This window comes from Hyperoodon ampullatus (genome assembly GCF_949752795.1).
Source record: "Hyperoodon ampullatus genome assembly, chromosome: 17".
In the NCBI taxonomy this organism is placed as follows: domain Eukaryota; kingdom Metazoa; phylum Chordata; class Mammalia; order Artiodactyla; family Ziphiidae; genus Hyperoodon; species Hyperoodon ampullatus.
Window position 1 is genome coordinate 37,138,877 of NC_136930.1, and position 20,488 is coordinate 37,159,364.

The following is a 20,488-nucleotide window of genomic DNA, read 5'->3' on the forward strand; positions in this document are numbered from 1 at the left end:
CAGAAGATTGAAGGTTTATTCTCTGGAGAGAGCACGACTTAGGGACAATGGGTACAGATGAGATCAGAGGCTCCATATAGAAAAGAAGGGCATCATGTGAATGATGAAATTGAATGATGAAACTCACACTCTCTTTCCCCACTAAAACTGGTAACCAAGCTTAAATCCTTCAGGGAGAAGATTATTTCTGGGGAATTCGATCAGCACAACAGGGGAGCAACTACTAAGTAAGTGTGGGGGAAGACTAAAGACATTTTCAGATATCCAAGGTCTCTAAAATGTCCATCTTATGAACTCTCTCAGGAAGCTGCTGAAGTATGTGCTCTGCCCAAAGAAAGAAGTAAACCAGGAAATAAGAGGATATACAATCCACTAAGCCTGAGATCTCTCTTTCCCTCTTCCAGCTTAATAGAGTGCATATTCTCTTCAATCTTGGTTTACTCCCTTAAGGAGAGATCATATAATATAGTGGTTAAGAACACGGATGCCTGAGGCAACAAAAACAAAAATAAACCAGTGGGACTACATCAAACTAAAAAGTCTTCTGCACAGCAAAGGAAACCATCAATAAAATAAAATGGCAACCTACCAAATGGGAGAAAATATTTGCAAATCATATATCTAATAAGAGTAACTATCTGAAATATATAAATCACTCATACAATTCAGTAGCAAACCCCCCCAAAAATCCAATTTTAAAAAGGGCATAAGATCTGAATAGACATTTATCCAAAGAAAACATACAGATGGCCAACAGGCATGTGAAATGGAGCTCAACATCACTAACCACTCAGGAGATCCAAATCAAAACCACAATGGGAAAACACCTCACACCTGTTAGAATGGTTATTATCAAAAAGACAAGAAATAAGTATTGGCCAGCATATAGAGAAAAGAGAACACTTGTAAACTCTTGGTGGAAATGTAAATTGGTGAGCCATTATAGAAAACAGTATGAAGGTTCCTAAAAAATTAAAAATAGAACTATCATATGATCTACCAATTCCACTTCTGGGTTTTGTTTCGTTTTGTTTTGTTTTGTTTTGTTTTGCAGTACGCGGGCTTCTCACTGTTGTGGCCTCTCCCGTTGCGGAGCACAGGCTCCGGAAGCGCAGGCCCGGCAGCCATGGCTCACGGGCCCAGCCGCTCCGCGGCATGTGGGATCTTCCCGGACCGGGGCACGAACCCGTGTCCCCTGCATCGGCAGGCGGTCTCTCAACCACTGCGCCACCAGGGAAGCCCCCACTTCTGGGTTTTATCGGAAGAAAATGAAAATACTAACTCAAAAAGATATATGCACCCCCATGTTCACTGTAGCATTATTTATAATAGCCAAGATATGAAAACAACCTAAGCAACCATCAATGGATTAATGGATAAAGAAGTTGCGAGATACATACATATATATATATGTATATATATATATATACACATATATATACACACACACACACATACACACACACACACAATGGAATATTATTCAGCCACAAAAAAGAATGACATCTTGCCATGTGCAATAACATGGATGGAACTTGAGGCCGTTATAGTAAGTGATAAGTCAGACAGAGAAAGACAAATACCATATGATCATATGATCTCACTTATGTGTGGAATCTTTAAAAAAAAAAAAGCCAAACTCATAGATACAGAGACCAGATTGGTGGTTGCCAGAGGCAGGGGGTGAGCAAAATGGGTGGAGGGTGTTCAAAGGTACAAACTTCCAGTTATAAAATAAATAAGTCATGGGGCTGTAATGTACAGCATTGTGAATATAGTTAATAATACTGTATTGTATATTTGAAAGTTGCTAAGAGAGCAGATCTTAAAAGTTCTCATCACAAGGAAAAGAAGTTTTAACTATGTGTGGTGACAGATGTTAACCAGACTTATTGTGGTGATCATTTTGCAATATATACAAATATTGAATCATTACGTTGTACACCTGAAACTAATGTTACATGTCAGTTGTGCCTCAATAAAAATAAATAAATAAAATAAAATATTTTCCTAAAAAAATAAGAAAAGAAAAAGAACACAGATGCCTGGATCCTAATACAAGTTCTTATTGGCTCTCTCTTTTCCTAAATTTCCTCATCTATAAATGGGGGATAACAGTATCTACTTCAAAGGGCTACTGTGCGGATTAAAACCACTTGGAGGAGAACCTGGCCCATAGTAAATGTGTTAAATATATTGAAAGGAGATTCATAGTTCTGAGGAAGGATTGAGGATTTTTTTAATGATAGCACATGATAACTAAAGAAGCAAAGAAGACACTTACTCAAATAAGAGAAAGATAAAAATTGTGGTACGGTACATGACTCAAATGTGAGCAGCATTTAAGTAGTCATAGTAATGTAAAAGTGATTACTACTCTAACTGAAAATTTAGGGAACAGTTTTCATAACATACACCTTCTGTGTCATAGGTATTAGCGACAGAGTGAATGCTGGTCTTTTGGGGAAGGTCACATGACAAATACTAGGCCTAATGGTGGCTAATAGTTAAAGTTATCTAACTTCCTTAGATGCATTTTCCCACACGTACTGAGAACATTATACGTGTGTGTGTATTTTCCTTACTAGTAATAAATCATCGCTTTTATTATGAAGTTTGTGGTTTTTTTGGGAAAGCCAAAAGTCATTTCAAGATACCACTGATGAATAAGGTGGCTTCAAAATAAGCCAGATTTTATTGGGGGGGGGGGGGAGAACAAAATACAACAACAAAACAAATAGAATACAACAAAAGCAGAAGTGAAATTTAAATATTAAGAAATAACTTTTTCCTTTTATGACCCAGAAACTGGCTTTGAAGGTAATTCCAAAATGTTTCAGGGCTAACAGCTTCCAAGAGTGCCCATTTTGAAAGCCAACAATCATGTATGTGTATATTTGATTTTAAAAAAATAACTTCCTTTTTTATTCACAACTGGACTAAAGATCTCATTTTATAAACATGATGTGTATGCTTAAAACACAGAACATGGAAACACAAAGAAAGGTCTGTCAGGAAAGATCTGCTTTTAGTGCTTGAGCCAATCTTCCAACATTGCATATTTCAAATCAGTGTTTTTCCTACTTTTTTGACCAATGTATTTTGACAAATACATTGTTGGAATGTCTCCTTTAACACGAAAATGACCTAGTCTGTGTAAATTTTGATGTAAATATCATTTAACAGTTTAAGGAAGCAATACTTAATTTGTGTGATAATAATAAGATATTTTCTTTGCTGTGGTTATCTATTTCGCGACCTCCTAAACTGATTTCACGTCCCGCTAATGGGTCGAATAGCAGAGTTTGAAGCAAACGTTTTAAATAGCCGGTCCTACCTGCCAGGCTCCAGGGTTACCTTGCCTCTAACTCATCTTTTCCCAGACCAGCCAGCTTCCCGCGGCTTTGGTAACCTAGCAACCAGGCAGCGCAGGCAGACACTTCCGGGCCGCAGTTGTCCAATCAGCTCTGCAGAGTTGTCGCGGAGGCTGATGGGGCGCCGGAGACTGCGCGGCCGCTAGTGTGTGCATCATGGTGACGGGCGAACGCGGGGTTGTGCTGGCAATGGCGGCTTGGTCCACCTTAAACGCTGCGGGTGTGACTCTGTTCCTCTTGTTGGTCCTTCTTCCCGTCTCACAGGCTCAGACCTTCTTCTTCCCTTTCCGGCAGCCGGAGACGTGCGGCCACAACCAGTACTTCGATATCTCCGCGCTCTCCTGTGTCGCGTGTGGAGCCAATCAGAGGCAGGATGCTCGAGGTGAGACGGTCCGGGATGGGCCCTAGCCAAAGTAACACCTCCGCCTTGATGCTGTCCCCAGACCCCTCGTCACTAAAATATCTTTTCGTCTGCGGAAGAATGTTTCAGAAAGGTTAACTGCCAAAGCCTGAGAGGAGGGTTTCCTTGGAGGATTGAAGCTTGCACACAACGAGTGAGGTTGGGGAAACCCCGAGTCCGCTACCTCATAGGCTGTCGTAATTAATTTCTCGGCTCCAGTCCCCAACTCCTCATCCGGGGGGGTCTTTAGGGAGGCACCTGGAAAGCTGACTACTGAAGGAAGAAAAATAGAGAAGTAATCTGAGGTGCAGAGAAGCAGGTGACAGAACAGGTCAGGGAGAGAATGCAAATTAGCGCTTGTAAACTTTGATCGTTTTTGATCTTTTCAAATCCCAGAATTTAGAGCTGGAAGGGACCTTAACCGTAATCAGGTCCAGTCTTCTCGTTTTACAGATACGGAAATGGAAGCCCAGATGAGGTCGTAATGTCTTCTTTGTCTTCTAAATTGGGGACAGGAAGAACTCCTGTCTCTTTGCCCTCAATCTTGACCTATGTGTTTCCACTATGCAGTCTGTCCGTAATATTATAGATTTCCCTAGGATTTAGCCCTTTCATTGTTGAATATTACTGATTGCCCTTAAAGTCTCTTTAGATTAAACTTAACTTTTTTTTTCTTGAGACGTTCATCATTTGGTCCTAGTTGTCCTCACTGAAACTGCTCAGAATAAGACTTTTCCCATATTATAAAGTTTAGAATGTTTTTAATCTCGGTTTGGGCACCCAGGTATTAACTTTCTGTCATCTTGAAATTTGATGTATCTTTATTTAAGTCACTGTGTAGGACAGGTCAGGATTCTCAGGTGAGGAAATATGAATGAGAAAGCATTTCCCAGACTCTAAAGTGTAAGGTTCATAGTTATGAACCCTGATATCATAACCATTCTACTACATGGATTCCTATGGGTGCTGTATCCACTTAAAGCCTTCTTAGAGAATGCTGTCCTTACCTATCCAGCAAATTGAGTAGTGATTATCTCATAAAGTTTACTGTCTTTCCAAACAGAGGAAAACAGTGATTTATTTGAATCGAGATAACTTTCCTAATAAGGTTTTGTTTTGACAAAGTAAATTTGAATTCATTGAATATATGTGTATGGTTGGATGAAATAGAAATGTAAAATCCCCCATAGCAGTTAATCAGTAGTTTGGTTATTAGTTTAATAGTTATAACTTAATAGTTTATTTATGCTTGCACTTCAAATGGTAGCAAACACAATACCTACTGTGTGCCAGACGGATTCTAAGACCTTTACAGATAATAACTAACTTATATTAACCCCGTGAGGTAGGTACTGTTTGTTGTTCCCATTTTACCAAATTGGAAGCCAAAGCACAGAGCAGTTCAGTACCTTGTTCAGGGTCACATAACTAAGTAGCAGAATCAATATTAGAACCTAGGCAGTACTGGCTCCACTGTGTTGCTTTTTTTTTAATATTTATTCATTTGGTTGCGCTGGGTCTTAGTTGTGGCAGGAGGGCTCCTTAGTTGCGGCTTGTGGGCCCCTTAGTTGTGGCATGCAAACTCTTAGTTGTGGCATGCATGTGGGATCTAGTTTCCTGACCAGGGATCAAACCCCAGCCCCCTGTATTGGGAGCGCAGAGTCTTAACCACTGCTCCACCGGGAAGTCCCTCTGCTGTCTTGCTCTTAACTACTACTTCTCAAAATCTTAAGAGTTATTAAAATTTTCCTATCTTAGAGTTTTATTTATCAAGGTCAAAATTGGCTCTTTTCTTTTTAGGAACTGTATGTGTGTGTCTACCAGGATTTCAGATGATCTCTAATAATGGAGGACCTGATATTATTTGTAAAAAGTGCCCAGAAAACATGGTATGGAGTATTTATTTTAAAAAATAATCTTACTGTAAAAAATAGTAAATTAAATACCTTTGTTTTTTAAACTACAATTTAATGCTGTACTCTAATATTTTACCACAGATTTTAAAATTATTAAACCAACTTTGTTTTTACTAGAGTAAATTTTGGGAGATCAGTGAAATTTTGCAAACTTGGAAAAAAACAAAGATATTGCTTTACTTTTTGAAATCTGAAAAAACACAAAGCTGTGAAAATTTGAGTGTCTTTATTTTTATTTCATAGAGAAACTGAGTTATAAAAGCAAATATCAATAGATGAGTGAATGATACATATTTAGAGCAGTTTTACATGTGTGTATCATTTGGTACAGAGTGAGTTCAGTGTCTTCGAATTAGCGTCAACAGTTTTATATAATGATTCATGTTCATAATGATATCTGAGTGGTAAGTTCATGAAATGCCAGTTTCATCAGTAAATAGGTTAATATCTGTTGCTGTTTTGTTAATCATTTCATTATGTCATAATTTTTGGAAAATTAGTAAACTAATAGTTACTATATATGATGATTCTTAATTAACAGAAATATATCTTTGAATCATTTTGGGTAATTAGGAGTCAGTGTGCCAGTTCTGCCTTTATAGTAATGTTTCTTATCATTATTGTATTAAAAAAATTGAGTCTGGGAATTTAATATTTAATATATAAACCAGTCCTTGTTTATGACTAGTACTTACAGGTTTGATGATCATTTTGAAACTTTATGTTTTTGGAAACATTGACCCTAGCTGAATTACAGTGATAAAAAGCTGCTAATATGAAATGGTGCCAAAGCAGATTTATTTTTCAGTGACATTACTAAGCTATCATAATTTTAAAATAGTCCTACATGTATAAATGTACCAACAAATATAGGAGCATTTCTTGATATATCCAGTCTTTTCAACCAAAACCTAAAATAATCTGTGGCACTGTTTTGTTGTTACCATTGTTTACTATTAATTTTGGTTACATCCATATTTGTAATAAAATTACTGTATTTTTACCCCAGGTTTTTTCCTAACCCATATTATATTATAAGCCCAATTTTTGATGATGTCATATTTTATCAAAAACCTTTACTAGTACAAACTATTAGTGGATATAAGGAAAGATCTCATAATTTAAACAACTTTAAGTATATTTATTTACCATAAAATTCATCCATTTTAAATCATAACTTAATTGTTAAAAGCTATTATATTTGAATTTTTAAAAATTAGAATAACTATTTTAGAATAGGTAAGACTAAACTATTAATTGGCTATCTGTTGATTAAATAGTGTTGAATTTCGTTGCATTTTTCCTTTGTAAATGGAAAAACTGAATGACAATATTAATTATGAGAGTAAGGACTCATTTAAATTGAAAATCATAAGGAAGAAAGAATTGCCTGGAGTTAATAGTAGTCAGTACTTACAGTAATAATAATATAGTAGTCAGTACTTGTAGTAATAACGTATAACTTGATTTTTGAATATAAGCACAAATTGTCTATCCAGGAAATCTTTTTTTTTTTTTTTTTGCGGTACGCGGGCCTCTCACTGTTGTGGCCTCTCCCGTTGCGGAGCACAGGCTCTGGATGCGCAGGCTCAGTGGCCATGGCTCACGGGCCCAGCCGCTCCGCGGCATATGGGATCCTCCCAGACCGGGGCACGAACCCGTATCCCCTGCATCAGCAGGCGGACTCTCAACCACTGCGCCACCAGGGAGGCCCTAGGAAATCTTTATGTGGCTCATATTTATATAATTTATTTGCATATCTCCTGCAAATTGTACACTGTTGTGGCTTTTTGAACTTACATGATAAATTAAGAAGGAGAACGTTAATTAAGAAAGGGAAAATAATTTTTTTTTTTTACTTTAGAAAGGTGTTACTGGAGATGGCTGGAACTGTATTTCTTGCCCTGGTGGTTTAACTGCAGAAGGAAAATGCCACTGTCCCACTGGCCATATTTTAGGTAAGAAGTAGATTCTAGAATGTGTCCTTATAGACTTTTTTTTTCCTGTTTTTAATGTACATTGTATACATTGTAACCACAGGAAATATAAGTGGTATTTTTTATGTAAATATTTCATACCAAAAACATTGTTCTCCAGCATATTTTTTTCAGTTAATGGTATGATCTGTTAGATCTACCACATTCTTTTTAATCCACTCCATGGTATTTCATAGCATTTTGCTATTTAAAATATTTAGATTATTTCTAACAAATAATGTTTTGATGAATATTCTTATGCACATGTTCAAGTGTTTCTGTGGGTTAGGTATCTGAAAATGAAATTGTAGTATTATAAGGTATGTGAATTTACAATTTTAATAGATACCACCAAAAGCCCTCTAAGTTGTGAAACTTATCAGAAGTCTATGAAAATACTTGTTTCCCCAAATCCAGTGTAACAGGAACATGCAGGTAAGAGGTAAGAAATTCTCTGAGGAAAACATATTAATTTATGATGATGATGATGATTTGGAAATTGGTTTCTGTATTTTTTATGTGGGAATGGGGAAGGCTTCACTTCTCGATACTTTATTATGGATGGTGCTTGACATGTCTTTATGCAAACAAGTTGTTTTGAGAATTACTAGAATAATAATTACAACTGGGTTTTACTAAGTGTATAGAAGCTTCTATATTGACTATGAGTTAACATCTTATTGTTTCTAAATTGTTTAGTGGAAAGAGATGTTAATGGAACGTTGTTGTCTCAAGCAACTTGTAAGCTCTGTGAGGAAAGTGAAAACTCTTTTACAATAGCAAATGCTTTAGGAAACAGGTAAGCGGTGTGCTGGGTGCTGACTTCATTAATATCTTATATTTATGTAGAATCTGTGCCTTTCCTATCAGATTCCTTGCTCCTCACAATAACCCAAGGAAGGATAGAAATAAACAGGTAAAGAAGCTGAGGCGCAGAAAATGAGACAGAATAGGGTTTAATTCTTGTTTCAGTGTCTTGTTGGTTGTTTGACCTCACTCGATAAGTCTGTCTCCTTGTCTTCAGAATGGGGACATACCACCCACTTCATAGGCTGTTACCACAGCTCAGAAACATATTTTACATATCTAAAGTTCTTAGCTAAGTACTACAGAGTAAGTGCTCAGTAAAAGGTAGCTATTTTTGTTTGTCATGTAATTTGTACATAATCTATAATATAATGCATAGTATATAATAGTAACTTTTATTTGCAATCTACTTATTATATACTAGGTACTATCTTTATATATTATATTACATAAAAGTATGTTAATAGGGGCTTCCCTGGTGGCGCAGTGGTTGAGAGTCAGCCTGCTGATGCAGGGGACACGGGTTCGTGCCCCGGTCCGGGAGGATCCCACATGCCGCGGAGCGGCTGGGCCCGTGAGCCATGGCCGCTGAGCCTGGGCGTCCGGAGCCTGCGCTCCGCAATGGGAGAGGCCACGGCAGTGAAAGGCCCGCGTACCGCAAAAAAAAAAAAAAAAAAAAAAAAGTATGTTAATAAATGTGATGATAATTATCATAACCCAGGTATCCTGGTTTATAGCTTTATTCTTTTATTTTTCTTTTCTTTTTATTCTTTTATAGCCTTATTCTTACTTCCTTTTCCCCATTTATGCATGCATACCTGCACACCACACACACACCCCTCCCTTTCTTTAACTCAAACACATCATCCCTATTTTTTTAGATGCCTACATGCTGACCTCCCTCTAAATACCATTTTCTCTTCAGTTCCCAAATTTGAGATAGAAAATACTTGAGCAGTTTCTCCTGGGGATACTTAGTGTTGGATCATCTTTTCTCTCAGGCTGACCTAGCTTGTAGCATCCTAATACAGACTACTGGGTTGATCCCCTGTTCCTCCCCTCTTAAACCTCCCTAAGCCTAGTTTGAGTTCTGTGCTGTGCCCCAGCTCCTCCTCCTACCTGTTCTGTTTTGTAAGTAATGAGTACCTATAGAAACCTATCAGTGTCCCCACTAGTCCACTGCCCTCCCTCCCTCCCTCTATATCATTCATTAATGAAAAATATAAAGTATTTTCCTAAAATAAATAAAGACGATGAAAAGACTTTAAGAGTGTTTGTTGTAGGTTTGATGAGGGTATAGATACTCGTTTCTTTTCAGCGTATGTTACCTTTTTGCTTTGTGGCAGAAAAATAAGCAAAGTATATTAGATAATAACTACTTATAAAAATGGATTTGGTTTCATTTATATGAGTTTGTTGGGCTCTTTTGTTATTTGAGTGACTTAACCATCTTTGCTATTCAATACTATTTATTTTATATTACCTGCGGTTTCAAAAGAATATTCGCCTATTATTGGTTAATTTTATTTATTTATACCTTGCCTTGTAATACAAAGAGTAGTATATCAGCATTAATACTTTTAATATGTTTACTTTATTACAAGTAATTGCTTAGTTGAATGAATCTATTCTAATCTAATCAGTTAGGAAGACAAGTTTTCAATTAAATTAGGGCTAGTGTAATTTATTAACATTTAACAAATTATTTTTGTTATATTGACAGGTGTGTCCAATGTGAACCAACATTCATTAATACCAGCAGGTCCTGTGTGTGTTCAGAACCTAACATTTTAGTAAGTCTAATCAAATTGATAATGTATATACTTTTAAATTAAATTACTTATATTCTTCCATAAACGTTTTTTTTTTCTTATTTATTAATGAAGACAGGGGGATTATGTTTCAGCAGCACAGGGAATTTCCCTCCACGTATGATTTCAGCTGCACGTTATGGAGATCTTGTGAGTATGCTTCAGTTTTTTTTTGTTCTATTGTTAAGGATATTTCTGCATTTCTTCCTTTGGTAATTAATTTGGGGCTAAAATGAGAAACATTTATGTGTAAATCACTTTAAAACAGAAATTATCAGTCAATAAGAAACATTAGACCACAACTCAGCATTATAATTTATAAGTACAGTTGCTGTCTTCTCTACCTTAGCTCATTTCTTTTTCAGTGGATCTCAGAATGTTTAAGCTGGAAAGGTCTTTTATAGATCCTATAAAGAATGCAGTATAATATAGTTAAGAGTACCAGAGACTCTAGATTTGAACCCTGGATTTACCAGTCATTAGTTTTATACCTTTGGACTTTCTAAACGTCAGTTTTATTGTCTGTAGGTTGGGTATAATAATACCTACCTCACAGAGCCTGTACATGGTAGTCACTGGAGATTTGAGGATTATTTGTATCCAGCCAAGTTCCTTGTTTATAGATGATGTGATGGCATATAGTTAGAGCTTTTGCAACAGAATCTGGAGATGACAAGATCTGGGATGTAAAATGGGAAGTGGATGAATTGGAACTGAGGAGGTCATCAGTCCAAGAGAATAGGAGTTAGATGACTAACTAATAGGAGTCAGTTAATGAGTAGAGCTTGTGTGGATAGGCTAGGATCTGGTTGCTACAATCATCACTGAATAAATGGGAGTGACTAGGGGGGCTGTAAGGATAGCTGTGATGAGGGTGGAATCTGGAATCCTCAGGAATAAAGCAAAAATTCCTCTCCTCCAGTATAGTCTTGTGAGATTACAGGCAAGTACCAAATATTTGCAGAAAAACAAACACTAAAATAGACATATACATAGGGAGCTTAAGATCATCCAAAAATTGGCTCGTTTGTAATCAGATTCATGTTTTCTCGGGCATTATTCTCCAGTCTCGGATTATAGTGACATATACCATTATCAAATTTGCAGGCCTTTAATTTTCATTTTTTCCTTTTCAAAATAAGTAAAAATAATTTTGCCAAAAATTCCAACAATGTCTCTTTTTCATATTTGGTCTCAGATTACCAGTCATTTAGAGGTCATGTCCCCTTCAGTCTCCTCCAGTCTGGAACAGGTCCTCAGTCTTTCCCTGCGTTTCATGAACTCGACAGTTTTGTCATTTTACTATTTTTTTTTTTTTTTTTGGCCGTGCCACACAGCTTGTGGGATCTTGTTCCCTGACCAGGGATTGAACCCTGGGCCACAGTAGTGAAAACCCAGAATCCTAACCTCTGGGCCACCAGGGAAGTCCCCTAGCTCGACAGTTTTGAAGACTACAGGCCTTACAATACAGAGGGTGACCCTCAACCTGGGTCCATCCAGTCTTTTTTCATAATTAGGGCATGCCTGGCAGGAAACCACAAAAAAGATGTTGTGCTCTTCTCAATCCGTTGCGTCACATCAGGAGACACATGATGTCCATCTGTCCCACCACTGGTGATATCAACCTAATGGTCACCCCCTGCTGTAAACTCACCACATCTGCTATTAAGTTACCATTTTCCCTTTGTATTTGGTAGGTTTGTTGTTTTTTGTTTTGTTTTTTGTTTTTTTTGTTTTTTTTGTTTTGCGGTATGTGGGCCTCTCACTGTTGTGGGCTCTTTAGCAGACATAGCTAGAAAATATATACACACATTATGTATATACATACACACATCTATAACTATTTCTGTATTTATCCTATAGTTTTATATAATTTTATAAGAGAGACATCCAATCCTCTTCAAGTAATATACCAATCAATAAAAACTTTCCAAATATATGAATCAGTGTCTTCCCATTCCCTTTTTCCAAAAACAGCTTACATCTTGGTTTGTTTTCCCAACTTTAATTTTGAAAAATTTTTAAGTTGCAGAAAAGTTGAAAAAAATAATAACTGTGCATATATCTTTTAGTAGTTTAACCAATTATTAATGTTTTGCCACATTTGCTTTCTCTCTCTCTGTGTATGTGAATGTATGCATATGCACACATACAAATCCGTATTTTTTTCTGAGCCACTTGAAAATAAGTTGTAGCTATATAACATTTCACTCCTAAATACTTTATTATGTAGCTCCTAAGAACAAGGGCATTTTTCTGGTATCACACCTAATAAGATTAAAATTAATATAATAGAATTACCTGATATACTGTTCATATCCAAATTTCCCCACTTGTTTCAATAAAGTCTTTTCTTCCTCCCCACTTTTTTTGGCAAGGGGGACCCAGGATCAGTGAAAAACCCTGCATTGACTTAATCTTTTTAGTCTCCTTTAATTTAGAACAGAGAGACCCTTGTTCTGTTTTGCTTTTTGGGTTTTTTGTTTTTGTTTTGGCTTTTTTTTTTTTTTTTTTGCTTTTATGGCATTGACCCTTGGAGAGTCAAGGCCAGCTTTCTTGTAGAGCATTCCACACTCTGGATTTTTCTCATGATTAGACTCAGTGAAATGTGTTTTTGCAAAAATATGATATAGGTGTTGTGTATAGCCCATTGCATCAACAAGGAGCACATAATGTCAGGATGTCCAGTTAGTGGTGGTGCTAAATTGGCTGCCTGGCCATGGTGCTGTCTGCCACCTCTCTCCATTGGAAAGGTACTGTGAGTAATAAGTTAGTCTGAGATTTTACTTTCAGACTATGTACATATCTGTTTTAGCAGCTATTGATGAACCTTACCTAAATCAATTATTAAATTGGTTATTTCAAAATGATTTCACAATTCTGTTGTTCCCTTTATATTTTTAGTTAGCAGTCTTCTATAAAGAGTGCTTTCTTTTCTCTCTGTGCTTTTTTTTTTTTTTTTTTTGCTTTACTGCAAACTCCAGGTATCATGAGTGTGTTATAATCTGTCACTGTTATTCTTCTTTTCAAAGCTCAAATTGTCTCAAATTTGGACTTCCCTTTGGTATAGCCCCTGTGTTATTTTGACATGTCTCTTTCAGTCTTTAGACACTACCTTGGTTTCTCTATACTGTGTTCCAGGCTCAACCAATGTAATTATAATTTTAAATAGTCACGTAATACTCTAGTTTATGCATTGAAATTCATGTAATTGTATGTCTATTGACTATTTAGGTTTTCTGTTATTAATAATATTGCTGTCAACCATTTTATGCACAAAGATGTGTTTTTCCTTTTGGAGAGATTATTGCCTTAAAACAAATTTCCTAAGTGTTTCTAAAAATTCCGTGGATATTGTTTTACAAAGGATCATACAACTTTATCACTGGCATTGTCTGTGGCTTCATTTTATATGCATTTGCCAGTACTGTTGTTATTGCTTTCCATTTTTACTCAGTTTTTTTGTGTGTGTTAGTCAACCTTCTATGCATAGGTTTTTTTCTTACAAAATGAGAATTTTTGCTTATTGAAGAGATGAAAATAATGAATAATGAAGTGACTCATCATTTTATTTTAGATTTCTTTGACAGTTGTGGTGTCACGATTCATATAATTTGGTTTTAGCTCCGTTGTCCATGTTCAGAGAATTTATTCTGAATGGTGCTTCTCGGTGTCTCATTTTTTAGCAAGATATGCAGATGAGCTTTACGGTAGTGGTGCTTAACTAGAGGCTTGTATCTGCAGCTTTCAGAGCACATGTATGCCTTGGTCTCATCCTAGACATTCTGTTTCATTTGGTTTAGAATAAAGCCAAGCATTTTCTGTTGTTAGGAAATTCCACAGTTGATTCTGATACCCATCATTGTTTGAGCATCACCACTTTGGAGATTTTACATATTAGTTACTCTGTATATCCCCAGTCTCCAGTTGCTTAGAAATCATTCACAAATATTTCTTTTTTATTACTTGCCAATTTAATACAGTGTAATAATCCTAAATCAGCAAATATTAACCAATACTAAGTCAGAATCTAGTTTTTCTTTTTTTGCACTTTGATTTTTGTTTTTTGTTTTAGTGAAATGGGCATAATAGTGTTTTTTTGGTTTTTTTTTTTTTTTTATTATAGACATACTTTGTTTTCTTATATCCTTTGCCTAAGTAATGTGATTTTGTAATTCAGTCCTATTTGTAATTACTGACATTGCTTAGAATTAATTCTTATATTCCCATTAGAATCTATTTTTCTGATAATATTGAGAAAGTAATGTTAGTTATTTCTGACTCAGCAATATGCATATTAATGTCTTCTAAACAGTGTAGGGTTAAGGAATTTCTATTTGAACTTAAAACTAAAATTCATCTTTGTGTTTACAGGGCATGTCTTTCACTTCAGAATGGTTTGCAGAGTATTTGCAATCATCAGCAGCTGCTTGTTGGGTATGTTAGAATTTCTAGAAAATAATTTTATTTCATTTCAAAGAATTGTGATACCATTTTTTTCCCCAGTTAATAAAACTTTTCTCTCTAAGTAGATATATCTCCTTGGTCATTTTCTATAAGAAAAATAAACCCTTTCTAAGTGGACTGAAAGAGAATACTAAAGAAAATGTTATTCATTTCACATTTCATTATTCGTAAATTGAATGTGTCCAAACTTATTCAGCAGAAATTGAATGTTAGGGGAAACTGATTCATACTATCATTTAGTAAATGTTTATTGATGACCTACTGTATGCCAGGCCCTGTTCTCAAATCTTTAAGTTATCTATTTCAGGAAAAGGCAGAGAAAAATCCCTCGTGGAATTATATTGTAAGTGAATGTTAGGTGGTGCTAAGTGCTATGAAGACAAGTAAATCAGGATAAAGAGCATAGAGAGTGGAAGGTGGTGCTGTTTTAGGGAGGGTGGTCAGGACAGGCATCTCTGGGAGCGTGATATTTGAGTAAAGATCTGAAGGAAGTAGAAGAGAGCCTTGTAAATATCTAGGGGAAGAGTATTCTAAGCAGAGACTACAGCAAGTGCAGAAGTCCCAAAGCAGGAGTTCTCTGGTGTTCATGCTAAAGAAACAGGAAGGAGACCTGAGAGGCTAGAGCAGAGTGAGCAGGGAAAGTGGAGAGATGAGTTCACAGATGAAGGGAGTGACTATGGTGAGGACTTGGAGTTTACTGGAAGGGATGTAGAGGATTATGTGCAAAGGAAGACAATGGTTGACCTCAGGTTTTGAAAAGGTCACTCTAATATGGAGAGCAGATTTTGTTGGGGCAAAGACAGAAGCGAGGGGACCATTTAGGAGAGTATTAGAGTAATCCAAGTGAGAGAAAGTGGACTCGTGGACCAGGGTGGTGCCATGGAAGTATGAGAAATGTTCAGCTTCTGGATATACTTTGAAGATTGAGCCAGTAGGATTTAATGATGAGCTGGATACGAGAAGGGAGAGAAAGAATATTACTGCAGTGATTTTTATTTGAATAACTAAAAATGGAGTGGTCTTTTCCTGAAAGGGAAAACTGAAAAAGAAGTTTGAGGGCAAACTCAACAAATGATCTTATTTTGCTGTTCATAAACAAATTACTTAAAATGGATTAGATTTATATGCATAAGCTCTAATATAGGAACAAATTATTATTCTTTCAAAAATAATTATTCTGCATAATAGTTTTTTTAAACGTCATGCTGTTAGTTCTTCTTCTAATTGCTTGTCTTTATATTTCCACCTAAAATTTACAGTTAAAATGTACAAATTATTTATCTGCCATATAGAAAGTTCTTTTCTACTTAAATTAGAGGAAAGGTATTAAAAGCAAAAGAATATCCAAAAAAAGAATTTGCAGAATAGGTAAAGTTAAAACCGAGCATAATTTTTATGTCAACTTTTGCTTAGGATGTTAAAGTCCATACATTTCTTTGTCATTGCTCTCTTGTAGGTGTATGCCAATCTAACATCCTGCCAAGCTCTTGGAAATATGTGTGTGATGAATATGAATTCTTATGACTCTACCACTTTTGATGCATGTCGACTGTTTCAGTTTATCTTTGAAAATACTGCTGGACTGGGCACCGTTCATTCTGTTTCATTTTGGTAAGGCTATTCTAATTGACGAACCATCATTTTGACGAAATTCAGTGCAATTACTGTCACAAATACATATTAAGAATTGTTCCCCATTATTAAAACAGTTGTGATTGTTTATAGGAGACAGAATCTTCCATGGCTGTTCTATGGAGACCAGCTAGGATTAGCACCTCAAGTACTCAGTACTACACCTCTTCCTACAAATTTCAGTTTTAAAGGGGAAAACCAGGTACAAGTCACTATATTATTGAAGGCTAACTACATTTTGATTTACAATTTTAAAAGGTAACAAGAATATTACTAGTCATAATTCTTGATAGGCTTTTAAAAATTTAATTACTAAACTAAATCTAAATATTAGCTGCTGAGGAACTAAAAATATAAAGTTTAGCTGCCTTATTTGAGTATATGATACCTCTGGATTATGTCATTATGGCAGCAAGTAGTACTTGTGGGGTTGGGAAGGACAGGTTTCATCACCATATGTAAAGCCATCTCTGTCCTGTATCTCCACATGTTTAAAAAGGGCTTCCAAAGATTGACTGGGATTCTTATGCCTTTCCTTAGCACTTCACAGCTCCAAATTCTTACCTCAACTTTTTGACTTTCTAGAATGAAAGAACAGATTTTTCCCTCCCCTACTCACCCCCCATATACACACACACACATTTAACAGGTTTCAAAAGAAGTTATCTGTCACCAGCACTGTCTCTCAATTCTGAAATAATAGTTTTTGTGCGAAAACCCAGTCCATTTATTTTGGTGTGTTTAATCATAGAGATACTTAGATTAATGTTGCTTCAAAGTAAAGATAGTTGAATTCAATATTTGATCTCTGGAAAAAGAAAAGATCAATCAACAATGAAAAAAATTTTATAGACTATTTTACTGAATATATACTCTGGAAGTCTAAACTCTGAAAGTTTGTATAGACTGTTATATGTAATATATATAGTTTCAGAGTATGTGACATTATTTTATTCTTGTTTTTCTTTAATCAGAATACAAAACTGAAGTTTGTTGCTGCTTCTTATGATGTAAGAGGAAATTTTCTCAAGTGGCAAACTTTAGAAGGAGGTGTTTTACAGGTGAGTATGATTCTAGCTAGAGAATTCCTAACGTGTCTTATTTTTGACTGAGGCAAAGATGAGAAAAAAACTAGATTATTGCTTGGATAGAGCATCAGTTGCTTTGTAGAGTTGATTTTTTTCATGTGTTTTAAATTGGAATTTCTTAAAACTACTTTAAGTTCTGACTTATAACAAAGATGCTCCCTTAACTTTTCATTCCCTTGATACATTGAATGAGTACTATATAAAGTATATGTACATGTTGAGTGTTGAGAACCCTTGACTATAAGCAAAGAAAACATTTGTGAGAGATATTTATCAGTTGTATTCTTTTGCTGTAGCTTTGTCCAGACACAGAGACAAGATTAAATGCTGCTTATTCCTTTGGAACAACCTATCAGCAGAATGTAAGTTGAAACTATTTTAGGCAGTCTGTATTTTAGCTTCATTTTTTCACATCAGCAATAATTGGAATATCTTTGAATTTTTGAAATTGGAAATTTTTTGTAGTAATGAATAATTTCACCGATTGATATAGTTTTTATTAATCTAATCAGCATGAAAAGAGTACGTTGTCATAAATAGAGTCTTAAACATCATAATCAGTTGTTTATTTACTTCTAGGCATATAGGTCATAAAAATAATCTCCACTTTTGAGCATTTTAGAATAAAGCAAAAGTATTACTTCATTTTTAATGAACCGTAAAGTGTTATCACTCCCTCCTCCCTCTACCCTCCAGAAACAAATAAAAATGCTTTCCTTTTCTCTCCTTCCATGCTTTCCTCCCTCCCTCCCTCCCTGACCTTCCTTCCTTTGGTAATGCATTTTAAAACTACAGTATGGTACAAAGGAATATTATGAGCCATTAAACGTTTGAAAGAAATTCACTAGTCTACAAAAATACTTCTTGATAAAATGCATATACATACACCATAGAACAAAACTGTGCTTCCAGTTTTGTTAAAACCACAATGAAAAATACTATCAGGGAAAACAGATTAGAAGAAGATAAACATTTTTAACAGTGGTTATCTCTAAATGGTGGGATTACAGGTGATTTTCTCTTTTTTATATTTTCCAAATTTTCTATCATGAACGTGAATTTACTTTTATTATCAGAAACGACTTCTATGTTATTTTTTTTAAATGCTATTGTGTGTCTACCTTGGGCCAGGAGAATCAACACTTGTTAAATGCCCGCTGCTCTATGCTCAGCATTTTATCATTTTTATCTCATCTGATCCATGAAATATCTATGTGAAATACATATTATTTGTGTTTGTTTTATAAATGAGGAAATGGTGCTCAGTAAGATTAGGTAATTTGCTCAAGGTGTTGCATCAAGTAAATGTTCTGCTAGGCTTGAAAATCATGATTTTTCCATTGAACCTGGTTGCCTCTCAAGGAGTTCATAGCCTAGTAGAGAAAACAGCTATATAGACAGACAAAGAATTGCAAAGAATGTGATGTGTTGTTCTATAGATATGAACAAGGTACCATGTTGGTCCAAAGGAGGGTTCATTAGCAGTTCCTAGGGAAATATGGAAAGGCTTTACAGAGTGAGTGATACTTGAGCTTGTAGAATGAATATGAGTTTGCCAGGAGAGCACAGTGGGGAAGGGAATGTCAAGCAGAAACACCATTTGCAATGTCAGAGAGATGTAGAATAGCATAGCATATTTAGAGACTGTAAGTAGATTAGTGTGACTGGACCATAGACAGAGAGGGAGCAGTGGGAGATAAACCTGGCTCTGTTAAGGGGAGCCAAATCATAAACAGCAGTGTACATCAGGAAAAAGAATTGGAACCTCATCCCATAGGATAGGGGTTTTTAAACCTTTTCATTGTACACTTACTGTTGAGAATGAATGGGTTGTAGGACAAGATCCAGGTGGTTCTTTACTGTTAGTTAATTTTGGCCCTTATAAAAGAATCATACATAGTATTCATGTTTTGAAAGACACATGGAAATGTGTATAAACAAGATAACTGAAAGATATTTCATTTTACAATTAAAAAAACTTTTAAAGATAATAAATATGCTTTCTAATTTTCAATTTGGATACTTTCATTTTTCATTTTCTTTTCCAGTGTGAGATTCCTATCTCTAAGATCTTAACTGACTTCCCCATGCCTACATTTTATGATGTGTACCTTGAATATACTGATGAAAATCAACACCAGTATATTTGGGCTGTGCCTGTGTTAAACTTAAATCTTCAGCACAATAAAATATTTGTGAACCAAGGTAAGGCATCCATACATACCACTCTTTCTCTGAGCTGAAATCAATAAACCAGTCAACCAACATGATAATTTAATAAATCACAGATTATAAGAATGGTCATAGATTCTCTCTGAGTATAAGCTTTTATATAGCATGCCTAAAAGTAAAACAGTAAGGTTGCTGGTATATTTAGAAATTTTTACTAAAGATATCAGGCTTATTATTAAGAAATTATGTTATTGCTAAAAGTGTATCCTGAGAAAAATTAGTAGAACTGTAAAATCAGGGCTAATTTTAATAGAAAAATTAGTAGAACTGAAAAAGTTGTCCTTGAGAGCCATCTTGAAGAACTGAAGATATTTTTTAAATGCCATCTCTTTTTTTATTATTATTATAAAAGACAGTAGCTCTGGCAAGTGGCTTCTGACTCGGCGCATTTTCTTAGTGGATGCACTAAGTGGAAGAGAAAATGACTTAGGAAGTCAGCCAAGATTAATTCGAGTTGCTACCCAAATATCACTGAGGTAAACAAACGTCTAATGCACTAAATGAGGCTTGGAGTATATGGGAAAATGTGGTAGTGAAAGTATTGACCTGTAATTATCAGGTGAAAACAATAAGAACACCTGAACTGGAATAATACATACTGTGTTTTTAGATGTCCCGATAGATTGGGATGCACTAATAGAGGGGAGAATTACGTCAGAAGAGATTAAGGACTTTTGCCAAAATTCATATTGTAGGCCCACTCTAGACCTGCTGAATTAGAATGGGTTGAGAGAGGGAAAGTGAAGATCAGTGGGCTGAAGCAGACATGTTAGAGCCTGCCAGGT

At 35.6% G+C, this 20,488-nt stretch overlaps 1 protein-coding gene across 1 annotated transcript in view; it reads left to right on the plus strand.

Moving 5' to 3' along the window:
- Positions 1-3,530: 3,530 nt before the first annotated feature.
- The window catches only part of TMEM67 (transmembrane protein 67), a gene marked incomplete at both ends in the record, with an annotated part of 42,827 nt that continues 25,869 nt past the window's right edge, over positions 3,531-20,488 (plus strand). Inside the window, 13 exons of the mRNA XM_079722258.1 lie at positions 3,531-3,756; positions 5,575-5,663; positions 7,555-7,648; positions 8,366-8,465; positions 10,197-10,266; positions 10,360-10,434; positions 14,659-14,721; positions 16,208-16,362; positions 16,477-16,585; positions 17,358-17,444; positions 17,768-17,833; positions 19,520-19,676; positions 20,056-20,179. Of these exons, the coding sequence (XP_079578384.1) occupies positions 3,531-3,756; positions 5,575-5,663; positions 7,555-7,648; positions 8,366-8,465; positions 10,197-10,266; positions 10,360-10,434; positions 14,659-14,721; positions 16,208-16,362; positions 16,477-16,585; positions 17,358-17,444; positions 17,768-17,833; positions 19,520-19,676; positions 20,056-20,179 (1,415 nt within the window). The remainder of the gene's footprint in view (positions 3,757-5,574; positions 5,664-7,554; positions 7,649-8,365; positions 8,466-10,196; positions 10,267-10,359; positions 10,435-14,658; positions 14,722-16,207; positions 16,363-16,476; positions 16,586-17,357; positions 17,445-17,767; positions 17,834-19,519; positions 19,677-20,055; positions 20,180-20,488) is intronic.